The sequence below is a fragment of the Symphodus melops genome (assembly GCF_947650265.1).
Source record: "Symphodus melops genome assembly, chromosome: 1".
NCBI lineage: Eukaryota > Metazoa > Chordata > Actinopteri > Labriformes > Labridae > Symphodus > Symphodus melops.
The window spans coordinates 11,803,948-11,821,960 of record NC_136691.1 but is presented as its reverse complement, the minus strand read 5'-3'; the positions used below and the strand labels follow the sequence as shown (position 1 = coordinate 11,821,960).

Genomic DNA, 18,013 nt, shown 5'->3' with positions numbered 1-18,013 from the left:
TCATAAAACATATGAACATCTCAGGGACCGGCAGCAGTGCTCGCTGAATGAATTGGAGAGTTCAATTGTTCCTTGTTTATTGACAGTCACTTTGTCTTTTAATGCTAATCCAGAAGCAAGTCCTTCTCTCAATCCATGTGTGACAAAGGACAGAAATGGTTCCCACACGGACAGGAAGCTATACAGGGTCCTCTTGTGATGAAGGGGAGGGGTTGGGGGAATCAAAAATTGAGGAACGTGTGTGTCTGTGTTTTAATTTGTGCCTGTGCTACCTCATCACATCAGAGATTTGTTGTGTTTGACGGTACACATTTATGTCTCTACTATATTTGTAATTTGATTTCAAATAATGAATTCACAATTTTAATCAAAAGCACACATTAGCACGTAATGAGACATTTTGAACACCCAGATTGATGAAGAAAGTTCAAAGCGCTCTTTGGCAGCATGTATGCTTTTTAGCACAGTGGTGGTCAGGACTGGGTTTCTTAACAGGATTAGACCCACGCTCCTGGTCTTTCCCACCGTTGTTCAGGTTATCCTGTGGGGCCACTTATGACCCTCATGCAGGCAGGATGCAATGTCTGGGGACCCCAACAGAGCTGTACACAAGCATCCGCCGAGGCCCTGGGAAGAAAACAAGAGGCTGATGGAAAACCAGGAGAAGGGGAGTATAAAGAGAAACAGCAGTTAGTAACCAGGACGCACTCAATAACACTCACTGTGCACCTGCAGCCTCTGTGTGTGTTTGTGTGTGTTAGTGTCTGTGAAGTGTGGTTGCTCGTTCAGAGAAATACAGCACAGTCCCCACACACAGCACAGGTGGTCCAAACAAAAACCTGTGAAGTGTTGCCCAGAGAGTAATATCCCCACGTTGCGTGTTGTATAAAGCCCCCCATAGGAAACAAACACTTCCGGTGCTGTAAGATTTATTGTTCACTGCCTACATCACACTCTGAATGATACCTTCCTTACAAGATTTTTTTTTTTTTTTTTTTTTTCAAATCCTTTTTAATAATATTTAATCATAAGTTATCATGCAGCCTAGAAACAAAAGGGTGACAATAAATGCTAGGTAACTCAAGTACACATTGTTTTTTGTTCATGGTTCCCATCGCTGAAGAAGAGAGGTGAACTCCCTCCTCAGCGCATTGTGCGGTGAGAATAGGAAAGAGCTGGTTAACTGTAGTGTATGGTGTGAAAAACCAGAGCATTGTTACACTTTGATAGATTGACCGCACATCAGCATGCATTTTTTTTTTTTCTTTCAATGTGACTGACTTTGCATCTGTATTCACATCCGCACAATGCCCCTCTGCACCAGTTACAGATATACAAGCATTACGCAACAGAAAGCCCCGAAAGTTCAACACTCAGCTGAATCATTTCAATGTAAGGGTTATCTTAAGTCATGTATTTAGGGAAAGGCTGACAGTATCTTCAAATGGACCCACATGAGGAGAAACAGGTTTAAAACGTGCCTTTCTATGCCCTCTAGTGTTGACATGGAACAGCAGCAAGCAGGCCACAGGACAACTAACCTCAGCTATAGAAAGTAAATTCGAGGTGAATACAAAATCACTTCAAAGACCTTCAATACATGCCTGATACAATTGTAATGTTAGCTGAATAAGAAAAGAACATATACCTAAAACACACACCTTGGCAAATTGTGTGATTACAGCAAATACTGTATTATCCGTTGCATCTATATAATAATGCATTTGTTTAAATAGCATTTAGACAAATATAAAAAAATATTTATTTGAGATATTTATTTTATATTTTAAAGGGAGCACAAGAAGAAAAAGAAAAAAAGCAGGCCTACAGTAGCTGTGTTTTACAGTAATATATTTACCTGCCAGTATTAAACGTAAAAGGATGGTTAAAAGGATCTATCTGTCTATCTATCTATCTATCTATCTATCTATCTATCTATCTATCTACAGAGATAGAGCTCGAAATCTGATTTCTAACCAGCTCAGAGGTCCATCTTGTGGTAAAAATGTGTACTGCAAACAGTAAATGTGTTCCACACTTGGTTGTGTTGCTTTGTTGAATTGTATACTGATACATCAACTTAGCTGTGTTGTACACCACAAGAGGAACTGAGAATTGTGTCATGAAAACCAAACGCTTTAGCATGAGTACCCAATACTCAAGCACTTAAAATTAACCCTGGAAAGAGAAGATAATACTTTCTTTATTTTAGAAGGGATATTTTTCACACTGTCGTGTAATCATTTTGCACACACTCTCTCACTCTCACTATGCCACTATGGATCTCATTTGATTGTGACTTGAGAAATTTTTGTGACATTGCAGTAACATTTTAACATTAATCTTTTTTTTATTTGAGCAATAAACCTGTCCTCGTTTAGCATACAAATCTAGAAAGAGTTGCACTTCCCAACTTTTATCCCTCATTGAGTAAAGTTTACTTATTGAGGCTTCACAAGCATTTGAGATTTTCTTTGTACTGTTTTTAGAAAATCTGCCAAAGAGGCAACAGGGGGACAAAAATAAACAGACAAACTGTTATCTGTTACAGTAAACTGTTTGTGGTCCCAGAGGGGAGACCGTGGTCTTTACAGAGTGGAAAAAGAAAGCAAGAGAGAGAGAGTGAGAGAGAGAGAGAGAGAGAGAGAGAGCGGCTTTTAGAAACACAATGGGCGAGTGAGAGTGACACACTGACAAGCTGTCAGTTCTCAATGAGGAAATTGAAACATTTTTCATCTGGAGGACCTCTGAAGACACAAGCCTTGGAGACAAGTTCAAGGTATTATCTGCTGTTATTTAACATGACAATACTGACACAATTGTTCGCACTGTATCAAAATGATCATTGAAATAACAATGTATATATAAAAATGAAGTGCCAATTTGACAAAGGTCAGTCAACATAGTTTTCTTTAAAGCTGTCAGTTTTCTACTCATGTAAACAGATTTGCGACAAACTTAAGCTTAGAAGGGTTGTCTAAAATACTAGCATAGTATTGGTAAGGCAAGTTTATTTATATAGCACATTTTAATTCAAAGTGCTTCACACAAGAAATCAGAAGTATCACGACGGGGGAAAAAAGAAACTTTAAAATAAAAAATAAAAAATCAGTAATTTACTGTATTTTAAAATAAAACTAAAATCATTTCAATAAAATGAATTGAAATAAATAGCATGTAAAGATAAATACAGTTATACACTAAGTGTAAAAGTTAGAGTGCAGAGTTAAAGTTTAAAAGCATATTGTTTGATGAAAAGGCAGCTGGAAACAGGTGAGTCTTAGTACGAGCTCCACAGCTTGTATTATACATCGAAGGATATTTTGAAGTAAAGAAAAACTTCAAAGATTGTATTAAAACATTTTATGCCACAATTTAATATTTTATTTCTGGTAAACTACTAGCAAAAAGCTGAATTACCTCAAAACGCATAAAATTAGTCGCATATATATATATATATATATATATATAAAACTCTGAACTCTAAATTCCCATGCTTCAAGGCTTTTGAGTGTGAAGGACACTGTCAGTGTAAAGGTATTGCACTTGATCAACAATAAACTCCATAAACTCCACCATAAGCTTTAGTGATACGCAAAGTTCATAAATTCACTTTGACATCATTTGTAATGTAGGCTTAACTTGCCTTTCTACTGCTCTTACGTCTTTGGTCTCTTCATTTTTAAAAATCTATCCTGTAGTTTGAATATACACATCTCGTAATGTTTTCTCGAAAGACGCTCAGAAGCAGCAGCAAAGATACACCAGAAAATAAAAACATGCTAAACAGGGAGAGGTCAGTTTTCTTTTCTGCTCGTTTCTCTAATCAGCTATTTATGGATTTTTTTCCCCCTGACACTACAGCTATATCTCAGCTGTAAATGCAAATACTGATATAGACGACGGAAATATGTTTTACATTTCCTCCTATGAGGATTAATTCATTTTAAGATTGTTTGTAACGAAGATAAAACACTGAATAGAGTTCTTAAGTGATGGAAATTACAAGGTTTTTTTTTTGGTTGTTGTTTTAGATTTGGGCATGAAGTCACAGAGAAGGCCGATCAGCAGGGGGAGTGGAGACTAAAAACATCTTCAGTAAAGCTCATCTGCTTTATCAGGTAGGACTATAGAATAAACGTACCCTGACTGTAAGATGATTGGTGGTATTTGATGAAGTATTCCTGTTGGTTACAAACAGTATGGCTGAAGGAGGTTTCACTTGTTCACGCAGGATGGGCTGTGTTTGCAGTGACCAGAAACAAGTGAGTGAAGAGTTCTATAAAGGAAAGCAAAACGCTTACTCCTCCAAGCCCTCCAATCAGGTAAGTACACAGCTGAGAGGAAAATACTATACGTTTAACTTACTATAGTGGTGTACTTTTGATTCCTTACATGAATATTTCAAATTGAGCCGTGAATGATTGACAGTTATTTACAGATCGATTACTTATACATATTGTTCCATCCTCTAGGGGCTGAGTGGAGACTTAGATAACGGTAATTACTGAATTAAACCCGTACATCAAACACTATAAAAAATATATCTATATTGTTTTCTTTGATGTAGTCATGCGTAATATGAATCCAGTCATTTAATTGTGTCCTCTGTGGGAGACATGCATCTCCAAAGGATATCTATAAAACCCGGTGTGCCATGTAGCGGACATCCTGGCCTTTCCAATGAGCTGTCAATCAAAACAGCTTCATGAGTGCGAGAGAGATTAAATAAGCTGTTTTCATAGCTGTTCTTGGATTTTAGATGTAACTTGTAAACTAGCTTTTAGAGCTTTTTGTTGAGGTGCACTACAATATAACCACATTAGTGTGTCCTCCTGTGTGACATTAGTACTCACTTATAGCATACAGTACCCGTGTGCTATTAAAATGGCACTTGTATTGCTTTCTTTTTTTGTTTTCTTTTTGCTTTCTCTTATGGTTGTTGTTGATTTATTTTCTGAAATTTTCTGTATTTAAGCCCATATAGGGTTTTTTAACTTCTCCTGCACTAATTGTTTAATGTTTTTTTTTTGTGTGTTTTCATATGGCGGCTTTCTATATTTTTTGAAGCAAAACTCCTGAGCACCTGTAACAGAGGAATTTGTACATTTTAAATCACAGAGAAAAATGCTTTCGTAGTTGCAATATCATAGAATTAATTTATCTTGAATGACTGAAATTCTTGAACTTATAATTTGAGGCGAGGACGATATATTGACTTGAAAGGCCGGAATGGCAAAATGTCACCTGTTGAACATCTGCAATCGCTGATTCTAACTGTTACCATGGGTGATCAATCTGTTCTGACTAACTCTACATGTACGAAGATGAAGCTGTGTTTGTGGCACTGCACGACTTCAAAGGGACCAATAACAGCGATCTACCTTTCAAAACGGGCGACAAACTGAAGATTTTGCAGGCGTAAGTAACCTCGTCTTATCCTCAAGTGCACAGCAATGTATTCAACAAATGACCCAGGGCTTCTAACCTGACAATTGATCTGGCATGTTTGTAGAAACGGTGAATGGTGGGTGGCTCAGTCGTTGAAAACTGGTGACGAAGGCTTCATACCGTGTAACTATATAGCCCGAGCAGATACACTGGAGGTGGAGAAGTGAGAGAAAATTACATGCTTATTACAAACTACATTACTGAAAGTCTGCTGAATTAACTGTACTTTTTTTTTTTTTTTTTACAAAGCCGTGTTTTTTGTTTTCTTCAGGTGGTTTTTCAAGGACTTGAGTAGGAGGGAAACTGAGCGGCTGCTTTTAGCCCCTGGAAATAAAGCGGGTGCCTTTCTTGTCCGAGAGAGCGAGACCAGTAAAGGTGACCACTGCACCAACAGAACCTCTTTATGATCGCAGCTGAAAAAAAAAAAAAAGTCGGAGTTTTCTGTGTCGTGTTTATGAGGAAGCACATTCAGAAATGTATCAGGGCGTTGTCATATCTATTTGTTTTTCCTTTCAGGGTCTTTCTCGTTGTCAATCAGGGATTATGAATCAGAACAGGGAGATGTGGTGAAACACTATAAAATCCGCTGTCTAGACAAAGGAGGCTACTACATCTCGCCCTCCAAAACATTCCCATCCCTACAGGACCTGGTTAAATACTACAGCCGTAAGCTCAACACTGCACACATTTTAAACATTCAACATTGTATTGATTGATTTGATCTAAACAGATTTATCATTTCAAAAAGTTACGACTCTGTGAGGGTCTCCAAATGCTTCACAACTCAACCTTATTCAGATTTGTTACCTGTTTTGTATTACATTTGCACTGATGTTGACTGAGAGGAAGAAGTCAGACCCTCTGTGGTGCATTATGCATTTCCTGTTTGAGAGACTTGATAGTCTTTCCCCTCCTCTGACAAAACCACAAGATAAGCAGCAAAATGTCTAACATCATGGCTGCCAACGCACGGAAACCAAAAAGACAAGTTTTAACAAACAAGCATACACAAACCCGCTTACAATAAGATTTAAAAGAGCAAAACTCATTAACCCTGCAATGTCTTAGTAAGTACTCTGAAAAATCATTTGTTTGGGTGCAGGGACATCAGACGGCTTGTGTCAGCGGCTCTACGCTCCCTGTAAGCCCAAAGCCCCGCTGCAGCCATGGGCACAGGACGAATGGGAGATTCCCAGAGAGACCCTGAAAATGGTGAAGAAACTTGGGGCCGGGCAGTTTGGAGAAGTATGGATGGGTAAGAGAAAGATAATCCTACTATTGGCCACATTTTATATGCTTAGGGTACCAGAGAACGCTAAATGAGGCCGTTGTTTAAATACCTAGGTTTTTACAAGAACACACAGAAAGTTGCTGTTAAGACGTTAAAGGAGGGAACGATGGAGCCTGAGGCCTTCCTCCAGGAGGCTAACCTGATGAAGAAGCTGCAGCACGAGCGACTTGTGCGCCTCCACGCCGTGGTCACAAGGGAGCCCATTCTCATCGTCACTGAGTTCATGATCAATGGTAAGACACAGAGAGTGATGGACGGAGATTGTTGGTAAATATAGACTCTCAAAGAAGAGGCAATAATTAGTGCTATACATGGCTGTGAGAAAGGGAAATATGGATGACTGTTAAATTTGGCAGTGATTTTTTATTTATTTTTTTACTTTCAGTTTCTTTTATTAAGAAATTGTCAAAAATTTAAAAACAGAAATGATCATATTCTTTGTTCAAAAGAGACGTTATCAATTCTTTTTTTTTTTGGTCCGATCAAATCCTTAATACTGCAAATAATATTCACAGTGATATTATGAACACAGAGAAGGAGACAAGATCACGATTTGAGGAGCTAAAATAAGCATGATTGTCATCTTTGGTGAAAAATAAATGATGAATTTGTCATCCTTTCAGGTCAATAAAATAATCACAAATGGTGACCTCGCAAGTCATCTCTTAATATACGTTTTACCTGTAGATGTTTTTCATATATTTTAAAACAAAATCATGACTTCTCATTTCATACAAATTTGAAGACGCATGAAAATAATCGTGTTGCCTCCAAAGACAGCTGCTTTGGTTTATGGTGATGACACAGTTGTACTTCTTATTTACAGGATGTCTTCTGGAGTTTCTTAAAACAGATGAAGGGAGAAAGCAGAATCTACATAAACTAATCGACATGTCAGCGCAGGTAAAAAAATTGTTTAAAAAAAGTTTACAGTATAACCTCTTTGCATATTCTGAATCCGAACCTCTATGTTACAGTGTATCCCATTAAAAACTCAATTCTCTTCATTTAAGGTTTTTCATTGAACTAAGTTGAATGCAGACGGGGCTCTGATGGCCTAGCTGTTAGCTAGCGCCCCATGAACTCAAACTGTAGTCCTCCAAACTAGCAGGCCAGGTTCAAGTCTGACCTGAGGTTCCATTCCTGCAAGTCATTCCCCATTTTGTCATGATATCCTCCTATATCTATTGTCCATTTTAAGATGAAGGCACTTCTGTTCCCTTCGCCTCACTCTGCACTTTTACAAATATCTTACTGCTGAAGCTTTTGTTTACAACAAACAATGTGTGTTTACAGAGTATGTCATCCTCTGCTACAAACGGACACACTGGCCTTTAAACGAGACCTCAGAGTCTATTTATACACACGAGCTGCTCCTCAGTGGCACTTTGTATGTCTGTTAATGCTGGAATGTGCTTTAACACCACGGTTGACAAAAATGTGAAGACACGTGGAAACTGTCAGCAGTAGCTGTGTGGTTTCTGTGGTGGAGCTTTTGCTCAGCAGGCCCAACCCTACGTCAATTATTAACATCCGGACAGGAAGTAGTGTTATTTTCCATCCAAAGTCTCCACCCCCCCCCCCCCCCCCCCCACCCACCCACCCGCCCACCCACTTACACACACACACACACACACACACACACACACACACACACACACACACACCCGCCGAAAGAAGCTTTTTTTCACTTCCTGAGAATTTGGCACATCCTGGTTTTAACCCCCTTTGCTGCTGATATCATACACGGAAACACAAGTTTACACACTTACTGCAGCTTCACATTTGCATATGCTCCACCAAAACAACTGTACCCATTAACAGGGGAAACAAACCCATACTGTCTGTCTGAACATTTTCAATTAATGCTATTGATTCATGGATTCATTTATATGGTAAAAGAAAAAGGAACTAGTAGATTCGGATTCAGTTTCCAATAATCTACTTCCCTTTTTTATCTGGCAGATCGCTGAAGGCATGGCGTACATCGAAAAGAACAACTACATCCACAGAGACCTGCGTGCGGCCAACATCCTGGTCAATGAGACGCTGCATTGTAAAATAGCAGACTTTGGCCTGGCAAGGATCATCGAGTCAGAATACACAGCTCAGGAAGGTGCAGTATGAGCAGTGTTCGTCCATACCAGAGAATACAGGCCTTTAGGGCTGCAGCCAGGACTAATCATAGTTTACTTCCCCTAACAAATCCCATAACTGCCCCTAAATGTCTGCAGACTTAATCTTATCTGATATCTTTCTGCTTAATGTATTAAGTCAAAATTGACTTTTCTACAATATTGTTCGTTTCTAGCAACCTGGAAGTTAACATTACGTTTATAAAAGTGCCTTTAAATTAAAGGGAACAAAAGATGTATGCCTGAAGTGCAAATGATTAACAATTATTTTTTTCTAAGTAATATAGCACTAGCACAAGGCAAAATAAGGCATCTTATGTCTTAAAATACCAATCAATAAAACAACCCTTTTATCTAATAGCCAATATGTTCCAAAAAGGGAAAAAGAAACCAGAAAAATAACTTTAATGCAGGAGGCTGTGGCCCTGAACGCATCATTTCTCATTTTAGAGGCACATCATCTCTAACACTATCTCTAACATATTTCCACAGTAAACATTAGTAACAATTGAGAGCCCATTTTTAAATGCATCTTTTTTACGTGATATTTGAATTGTCTGCTGCTGAAGCAGCGGCACTAAAAAAGAAGATACTTTTAGAAGTGTTTTTTTTAAACAGTTACTGGGAAAGTGACAGGTACAACCACAGATATCAAAATAAGTGCAGAGTTGCTAGGAACGCCTATCTGCCACACAAATCTCTTTCACCTCCGGACTCATGCTGTCATATCACGCCACGTTGAGAGGAATTATCAAACACAAATAGCAACACACTCACAAATTCTCAGTAGTCACCACCCATCGTAACAAAGCTCAATAACATCACCTCTTTTTTTTTTTTTTTCCTCGCCCATTCTCTGAATACTAGGTGCAAAATTCCCCATTAAATGGACAGCTCCAGAGGCCATTAACTTTGGCACTTTCAGCATCAAATCCGATGTGTGGTCCTTTGGGATCCTGCTCACGGAGATATGCACTTATGGAAGAATCCCCTACCCAGGTATGGAAATAAATAAAAAGGACAGCAAACATACTTAAGCCCACTACACTTAATCTCACACTGTCTGCTTTGCACTCCTCAACAGGGATGACTAATCCAGAGGTGATCAGGTGTCTGGACAGGATGTACAGGATGCCATGTCCTGATGGATGCCCTGAGGAACTTTTTGAAATTATGATGATGTGCTGGAGGCAGAGGCCTGAGGACCGGCCGACTTTTGAATTCCTTCAGAACACTCTTAATGACTTCTTTATCGCCACGGAGGGACAATATGAGATGCAGCCGTGAATAAAGAAAACATTTCCTGTCGATAGCACGGTATGTGCCTTGAATGGAAGAGGCACAAGACCAACAAGATACCCTCTTTATGAACTGTTTAATCTCTTTTTTTATAAATATATATTTTATATGGAAACATTTTTACACCTATCCTCTGGAATGTAGAAGACATTCATGACTGCAGCAGTCGAAGCGCAAGCATGACGTTTAAAAAGCCTTTGGACCGAGAGAAGTCTACAGAGGTAATGTAACATTTTCTTGGTACAGAAACAAGCATCCTGAGATTTTATGCACAATATTTTTGCACTAATTCACATTCACTGGAATGAATAGGTGCGCTTCCTAAAAATAATTAACATATGCACAAATGTTTTTCTGTAAATAAATGTCTGCATTACTCAAAACGTTGTTTTGTGCCTGTGCTTCTTTAAAGTTAGTTTGAGTGCAGGACCTTACGTAGGCTATTATTATTTCAAGTCAGAGATTAATTTGTTAAATAAAAAATGGTTGCCATTTACACCTGAGACTGACAAGACAAAACATGACAAAACAGGAAAGTACACCGATCATCTTTGAAGGTGTTCATCAGGTTTGTCTTTAAAAGCAGAGCGTTTCATTCATTCTTTCTTAATCCTTCTTAATCATTCTTAAGCTTCAGTTTAATGGCTTCATGGGTGTCAGCACTTTGCTGCACAAAACACATTGAGGTTTTTTCAACATTTTTGTCCTTGATGTCCGAAAACTCAACTTCTTATATTCAACGTCGAATTTGCATTTCATGGCAGGTGATAACAAAGTGCATTATTCATACCCTACAGCTGTACTGAATCAGTCTTTTTTCCAAGGCACAATATTGAGATATGGCATTACTTATATTGTAGATCTCATAAGCAAGCTTTACATAAAGCTTTACATAAAGGCCTCTTGCTCCACAGCTTTTTTGTGTTAACAAGTTAGACGTTAAAATGCAGATGGCACTCCGATTGAAAGAATAATGAGAGTTTGTACAAACAGGACGTCCAATACAAACCTAACAAGTTCACTACTTGACCCAACCCTAACGCACTAACTTTACATGGTGAAATTCTCCCCCAGTATGTGATTCTGTAAGACAACAGTAGCCTACAGGAAGCCTTTAAAGACACAGACTGAACTAAATTGCTCTGGTTTTGATCCTTGAGCTAAATGGCTCCTGGGGGGCCCAGACAGAATCAGGAAGATAAGAGTGAAATGGCCATGACAGTCAGGGGTTAAACCCTGCCACTTCCTGAGTGGACAGGAAAAAGGAAGTGTGAGTAAGCATTCCTCAAATGCCACACAGCTAGCACAATTCCATGGGGCAGATTGTTTAAATACATTATTTTTCTGCTTATAAAAATGTGTTTGGATCTGGGTGTTTGAAAAAAAAACTTCCTGAGAAGAGATTTTTTTTTTCATTACACTAATTATATTCTGCCATACATCTCACAGTGATGATCAGGTACTGGATTTTTTTTTATGTTTATGGACCACTTGCCAGATATTTCCTGTTACATCATCAAAACAGCCAGTAACAGCGATTGATTGGATGTTATATCAGTGGGCTCAGCGCTTTCTCTACAAGCAGAGATTGACATCAATTTTGGCAGGTTTCCATATGGCACACAATTAGATTACAGAAACAACAGCATCTTCAATTTCCCACCAAAAATCACATATTCCATTCAAATGTATCAAATGAATATTTAAAGGCTTACACGTGTTCATTGGCTGCCAAAATTAGGAGATGATATCCATATTTTTACAAATACTAGAAAAGTCAGCTTCACTTCAATTTACTGCATGCAAACATCTAAGACACTATAGAGAGCATGTCAAACGTACCGTACGTGATGCCCAGAGACACCCTGGCCTGCGGAGGAGTCAGGATGGAGGACCTCATTGAGTCATCATCAAAGACGGCCTCACCGTTTCATAGGGCAAATTGTTTAGGAATGTAAGCTGGTCACTATAGTGTCTTAGATGTTTATTCAATTATTCAATGTGGAAATGAAAAATCCTCAGAAATCAGCCTTTGCTGACAATTAAAATCAAATGTAAATCATTAAATGTTAGTTAAAAAATACTGAAGTAGTTTCAAATGGATATGACTGAAAAGGTGAACAAAGCTCATTGACAGCAGTCACAATACTCTTGTTATCCTACAGGGGTCAGTGTCATACAATTTTTATTGCTGTACTGCTTTAAACTGCCATCAATAATGACAGCATAATACTGGAGCTCTATATCAAATTAGACCAGAAGATACCATTTGGATTACATTCAAGAAAGGGGAACTGAAAAATGTTCTTAAACCTTCCCCCATTTGTGAAATCCACTTTGATGTCTGATAATGAAAAAAAATAAAATAATAATAATAAAGTGAAAGAAAGATGATGATTCAAATATTATTACAGTAAGGGGGGAGTTTAAATGCTGTTAAACAGAGTTGGCTCAAAGAGATGATCCAGGGGCTGACCAGCAATTATAGCCATGGCCTCCCATAAAATCTCAGTTGCCACCCAAAAGTTCTTAATGATTTGCCTTGCCAGGCGGTGGGATTTATGTTGCCATCAACTAATTGGGCTTTGTTGCAGGTTACAAGTAGCTTTCTTTACATTTCTGTGTGACACATTTCTTTTATTAGTATTTGGGGTTTTGACTTTGGACACACAAAAAATCATGAAGTAAAAAACCTTTGAAACTCAGTTGCTTTACTTCAAAGAAAAAAAAAAGTAATATCTTCATGATACTGTAATGTTAGTAGATAAAGTAGAGGTGAAAAATGTAAATGTAATAATGATGGGTCAACAAATAGCTATGCAGTACCATTATAATGCTTTCCAGTAGCTCAGCTACAAAATAGAAAGGTTAGTGAATTCCAGACAGACAACAGTAACAAAGTAAACACGTGGCCACCTATTAGCTGTGACACAAAAACTAACTAACTAATTAACATCAATTACCAGTTACAATGAGTTGGTGTTAAAAAAAAATAATGTCAGACCTATGTTAAATAGATGACAACAGACAGACAACGGTGTTCACTCAAATGTTAGATCAAGGTAATGTAAGCTTGGTAACTCTGTTTGCAAACAGTAACTTAAGCTGGTAAATATTAATTTTAACCAACAAAAATATGATCTAGTAAAATAAATCTTAGCCACGTTTGAGCTTGGTAAAGGGGAAGTTAGTCAAGCTATCTAAACGTTAGCAAACAGCTACGTGAGCTTTAACTGTAGTTTTAGCTAAAAGTAACATTGGATATGGATTTGTTTCAAACTTATGCTAGCTCTTTTGACTGCGCTGTCAGTACTGAGTCATTTTCAATGAATTAATTTCAAATTCCCTACATTTCCAAAGATTTCCAACACAGCACAGCAGTATGACATTAAAACAACATTTGAGCTTACTATCTCAATCAGGGAGGGGAAAATGGCTTATCTTCAATTGTTCTGTGCAGAAGCAGACTCACTTTTTTTTTAAAGCTATATCACAACATTAATCCCAATAACACCAATCTTTCAGCTGATGAAGCAAGTTAACTACCATTAATAATTCTCACACTTTAGTATGATTGATAAGCAGCCTCACCTTTAAGTGAGCCATGATGTTAACACAAGATGACAAGACATGTGGGGTAAAGGTTGGCAGGCCTAATCACCCTCTCCCCTCCTCCTGTTCATCACTGCAGCCTTTCATGGATAATGACGGGAAACGGCAGCTCAGACACAGATTGATGACTGATCAGTGCAGAAGGCAACATCACGTCATTAGCATTTTGTAGTATAACCCTGCTCTGTCCTGTGGGATGATAAAACAAAGAGCATAACCACAGATGAAAAGAGATGTGCTTTCATCCTACAATAATGTTGCTGTTGTCAATGGCAAATTTGGATTGTGCTCCTTATAAACATGCTTTTTTTCTGGGCTTTGATGTCCATTAAATGGATTAATGGAGTCCATCAATCAAAAGTGTTTGGTCCATTGGTTCTGAGGGCCCTTGAAACGGTGACAAAAGAGGTGTAAAGAACATTTTGCTAAATGAAAAAAAGAAGAAAAAGAACAGAAAAAAAGACGGATTATTGGAGAGGGAAACTATACTGTAATGTTCATATAGCCTACATAATCAATTCGTTTTTTTTAAATAGTCTTTCAATACTTTTTGGGGCCTTTTATCTCCTTATATTGAATATATATATCAGTCCCAGCACTTTTTCAAGGCAACGCACCAAGCAGCTAGCAGAGGTAGCTAGGCCTACTGGCCAGGGAACACTTGCTGCTAAATAATTCAGCATTAAATTGACAGGAGTTGGTTAAGACAAAATAATTAAAAGCAGTATTATTATAATGTATTGCAATATTGTAGTTATCTTTGCAAAAAAAACTAACCCCTTTTTTAAAAAAAAGGCATTGCAAACATTCCTCTCTAAAGTAAATTATTATCATATCATCAATTGATCACAAGGTCAGATTCAGCGCTTTACATGAACGCTACCTGAACTCTATTGTTGCTCCCTTGAGATCTAAATGTATCTAATTCTTAAAGCACGGTACCTAAATGTCACTGCATAATAAGATAACCATCACAGAGTTGCATATACAGTGCATGTTTGCAGATGTCAATTGGCTCAAAAAAATTAATTGATAACTTCCTCATCAATTTGAGAAGAAGCCACCTCTCTTACTGCTAGTGCATTCTAGCCCCAACATATATCCACATTTTTAGGTTGAGATCAATAAAGAAGAATTTCATCCATCCGAAGAAAAAAAAGATAAATACAAAAAAAGAAGAAAGAAAGCACTTCCTTCTTGGCATTAGTTGTAGATGTAGATCTATACAGTAGGAAGATTATACTCGCTATTTTCTGACCAAAATCAAGTCTTATTCAGACGCCTTTCTTGCTAATGGAATTTTCTTTGATGAAGCCAATACAAAAGAATTGTGCATACAGGGCACTTTTTACAGAAGCCTGCTTCCTTTGCTCAGGTTGATTGGGTAGGATTTAAGAAACCATCTGCTCGATTGATATTTCCTCTTGATATATGAGTCTATATCCATTCATTTACCGCAGGATGCCTTAAAGACCTGAGTAGCAGAAACCAACCCCCACACACACACTCACCCGACCCCTCACAAATGTATCTGGTGATTGAACACCTCCGTTGTGCGCAATGATGAGTCAAGGGCACCAGTAACTACAAGGAAATTTAATTATATGTGCTCTAGTGCAGTAAAAAGTACTGATGGCCTACATGCAATGTTGGCTCAGAAGTGACCATTCAAGATTATGTACTGTAGATTTTATATCCCAACATTGATGCATTGAGCAACAAAGATATGTGTTTAAAAGAATAATGAAGAATCTGACTGATTAGTGAATTGTAGTTTTCGAGCAAGAGTCCATCTTTCAGCTAAATGTAACACATACAATCACAAAAACCTTTCAGTGGACAGTAAAACACAAGGCTACAGCTGCAGACTTACATAACAGTGTCATGGAGTCTTTTGTTAGCTCAAAAACAAGACGGCTGATCATTCGTGATCAGTATGCAGTACCACCTCTACATGTTTTAAGATCCCTGCTGTCACCATCTCCCTTCACCTAGTGGTTTGTGCAGCAAATGTCAAAGTAAATATTCATATGTGTGGCTTTGACCTTGGATGTTCATCTGCTCAACTATATGTTGTCGACGATGCTCTTTACTCCTTTTTTTCTTTAAATTCAATGTCAAAAAGATAAAAATCAAGAACAGTTAAAGTGGAGATAAAGTGGAACCTGTTTTATTTCTGGCTTTGATGGGACATTAAGGTACCTAAAACCAAATAACTGATTATTGCCTGAATCATTCACGTGTACAGGGCACGTGGACATGCATTAGTGGAGAGATGTCAGAGTGGGGCTGCTACAGGGAGCACACCAGAGTGGTTAGGGGTTTGGTATCTTGCCCAAGGGCACCTCGGCAATTTAAAGTTTTTAGACATTTTATTACAGGTGAATTGTGGCGGTTGCCATGAGAAAATCCTTTTTGTTATACCAGAATATAAAATGTATCTGTCATACAAAAGCAATCATGCCCTCTGCAAGAGTATTAGACAGTTATGACATTGTCAGGACTGATCGCCCTAAACTGTTATCCAGTTTGTTTACAAATCATTTTATCCATATTAACATAGCTAATTTGTTGTCCGTAGTAATGTGTTTTTATACCTTTATGCACAAGCGGCTCGAGCCAATTGCCCTTGGTTGGATTAATGAAGTGGATTAGGGGTTTGATTGATTTATTTGATTGATTGACTTTCAGTGTAGAGAGAAACACAGAAAGAACTTGACGTTTATGCCATTTGTGTAACTCCTGAGGACAATTTCTGTATCGTAATCAAAGATAGTAAACAATGGGAGGTACATACACAAAGTTTATTTATGCCATTTTACCGAACAGTGACTGATACGAGCCAAAACACTCCTCCAGCATATTGTTTCCGACTTCAAAACGTTAATCACCTGAGTCATCAAGAGGATGGACAATAATGAACCATAAAACAGTCTGCAGTCACTTATTAAATCTCTGCCATCCTCCTCCCTTCTCATTTCATATAAAGTTCCTTTACTGGGCACTGAACACCAAGCAATTAACATTTTGAGTCTGTCCTCCAGCCAGGGGAAGTTCTTTTAGGTATTTTTAACCCTGTCCTCCTGAGATCTGGTTAGAAAGTTTTCGAAGTGAACGAAGTGATGACGAAGCATTACGGGGGAGAATGAGAAGTAAAGAAAGGTAATTGGTGTAAATTGGGTTCAAAACCCAGAAGAGATTTGAAGGTGACCCTCGTCACTGCATGCCTTTTAGCGGTCTTTTGCACTTTTACTTTTTAAATGTATTCATTTAAACAAGCTCTTTAGGCTACCACCTGTATGCCTACAATTACCCAATATAAGATTGTTTGACGTTAATTCAACAGTCCAATAATGTGAAGGTGACATTGTTTAATGTAGGCAAACACACACACACACACACACACACACACACACACACACACACACACACACACACACACTATCACAGCATCACTGTCTATGTGTTTAATGTAAGAATAACTCTTTAACATAATTAATTAAACCAATAAATACATGACAGATACTATGAATGGGTTCCTTACATTTACCGTATAATGAGCAACACCATTTCTGTGGCAGTCTGTTTAAAGTGTTTGTTTCAATTCTGAAATTCTGCAGAGGTGTGTGCATAATAACTTTGACTGAGCGTCCCACAATTCATCAGTCATAAGTGGCGCTCCTACACTGAGAGCAATAATTCAAGCCATTCTGGTGAACTGTGTATTTTTGAAAAGAGCTTTACTTAATCACGACCCCAGTTACACACAAAACAATAAGTACTCGGATATATACTGCTTAATGCTATCGCAACTGAGCGAGAGGGGCTTCTTTTGCAATCACACAATTATGTTAAAAACAAACAACTCTGCATTGAATTAGGAGCTATATATGTGCCAATACTGTCAAACGTGTCAAAGAATGGTGAAAACTCAGCACCGTCTTCGTAGATCAGACATTACTGTTAAATATTCGAGTCTCATGCTGACACAAGCTCATCATATCTCAATACTCTAATATGTTATTTTGCAATGAAAAAAGGCTCTGAACCCTTGCAACTGCTCTGACATGTACTGTTTTTACTGTTAGAAACTATTTGATTTTGTTGGGCTCAATAAATTACTGGGGGAGTGTGTGTGTGGGGGGGGGGGGGTGAGCAAGCTGAGAAGAAAAAGAGTCTGAATCACTTAAAAACCAGAGTGCTTACTACACGTTTCGTTAAAAAA

At 38.0% G+C, this 18,013-nt stretch overlaps 1 protein-coding gene and 1 long non-coding RNA gene across 2 annotated transcripts in view; one reads left to right on the top strand and one right to left on the bottom strand.

The window, feature by feature from the left end:
* Positions 1-2,744: 2,744 nt before the first annotated feature.
* Positions 2,745-10,553, top strand: blk (BLK proto-oncogene, Src family tyrosine kinase). The gene is made up of 14 exons (XM_079336907.1): positions 2,745-2,779; positions 4,035-4,121; positions 4,235-4,325; positions 4,476-4,500; positions 5,328-5,421; positions 5,516-5,614; positions 5,723-5,826; positions 5,968-6,117; positions 6,554-6,706; positions 6,796-6,975; positions 7,569-7,645; positions 8,708-8,858; positions 9,745-9,876; positions 9,962-10,553. Exons 3-14 carry the CDS (start codon positions 4,236-4,238, stop codon positions 10,162-10,164), a joined length of 1,458 nt encoding a protein of 485 aa, XP_079193033.1. The 5' UTR covers positions 2,745-2,779; positions 4,035-4,121; position 4,235; the 3' UTR covers positions 10,165-10,553.
* LOC306819647 overlaps positions 7,233-18,013 on the bottom strand; it is a 30,997-nt gene continuing 20,216 nt past the window's right edge. The window contains exon 3 of the long non-coding RNA XR_013778587.1: positions 7,233-7,585. This is a non-coding gene — a long non-coding RNA (uncharacterized lncRNA). The remainder of the gene's footprint in view (positions 7,586-18,013) is intronic.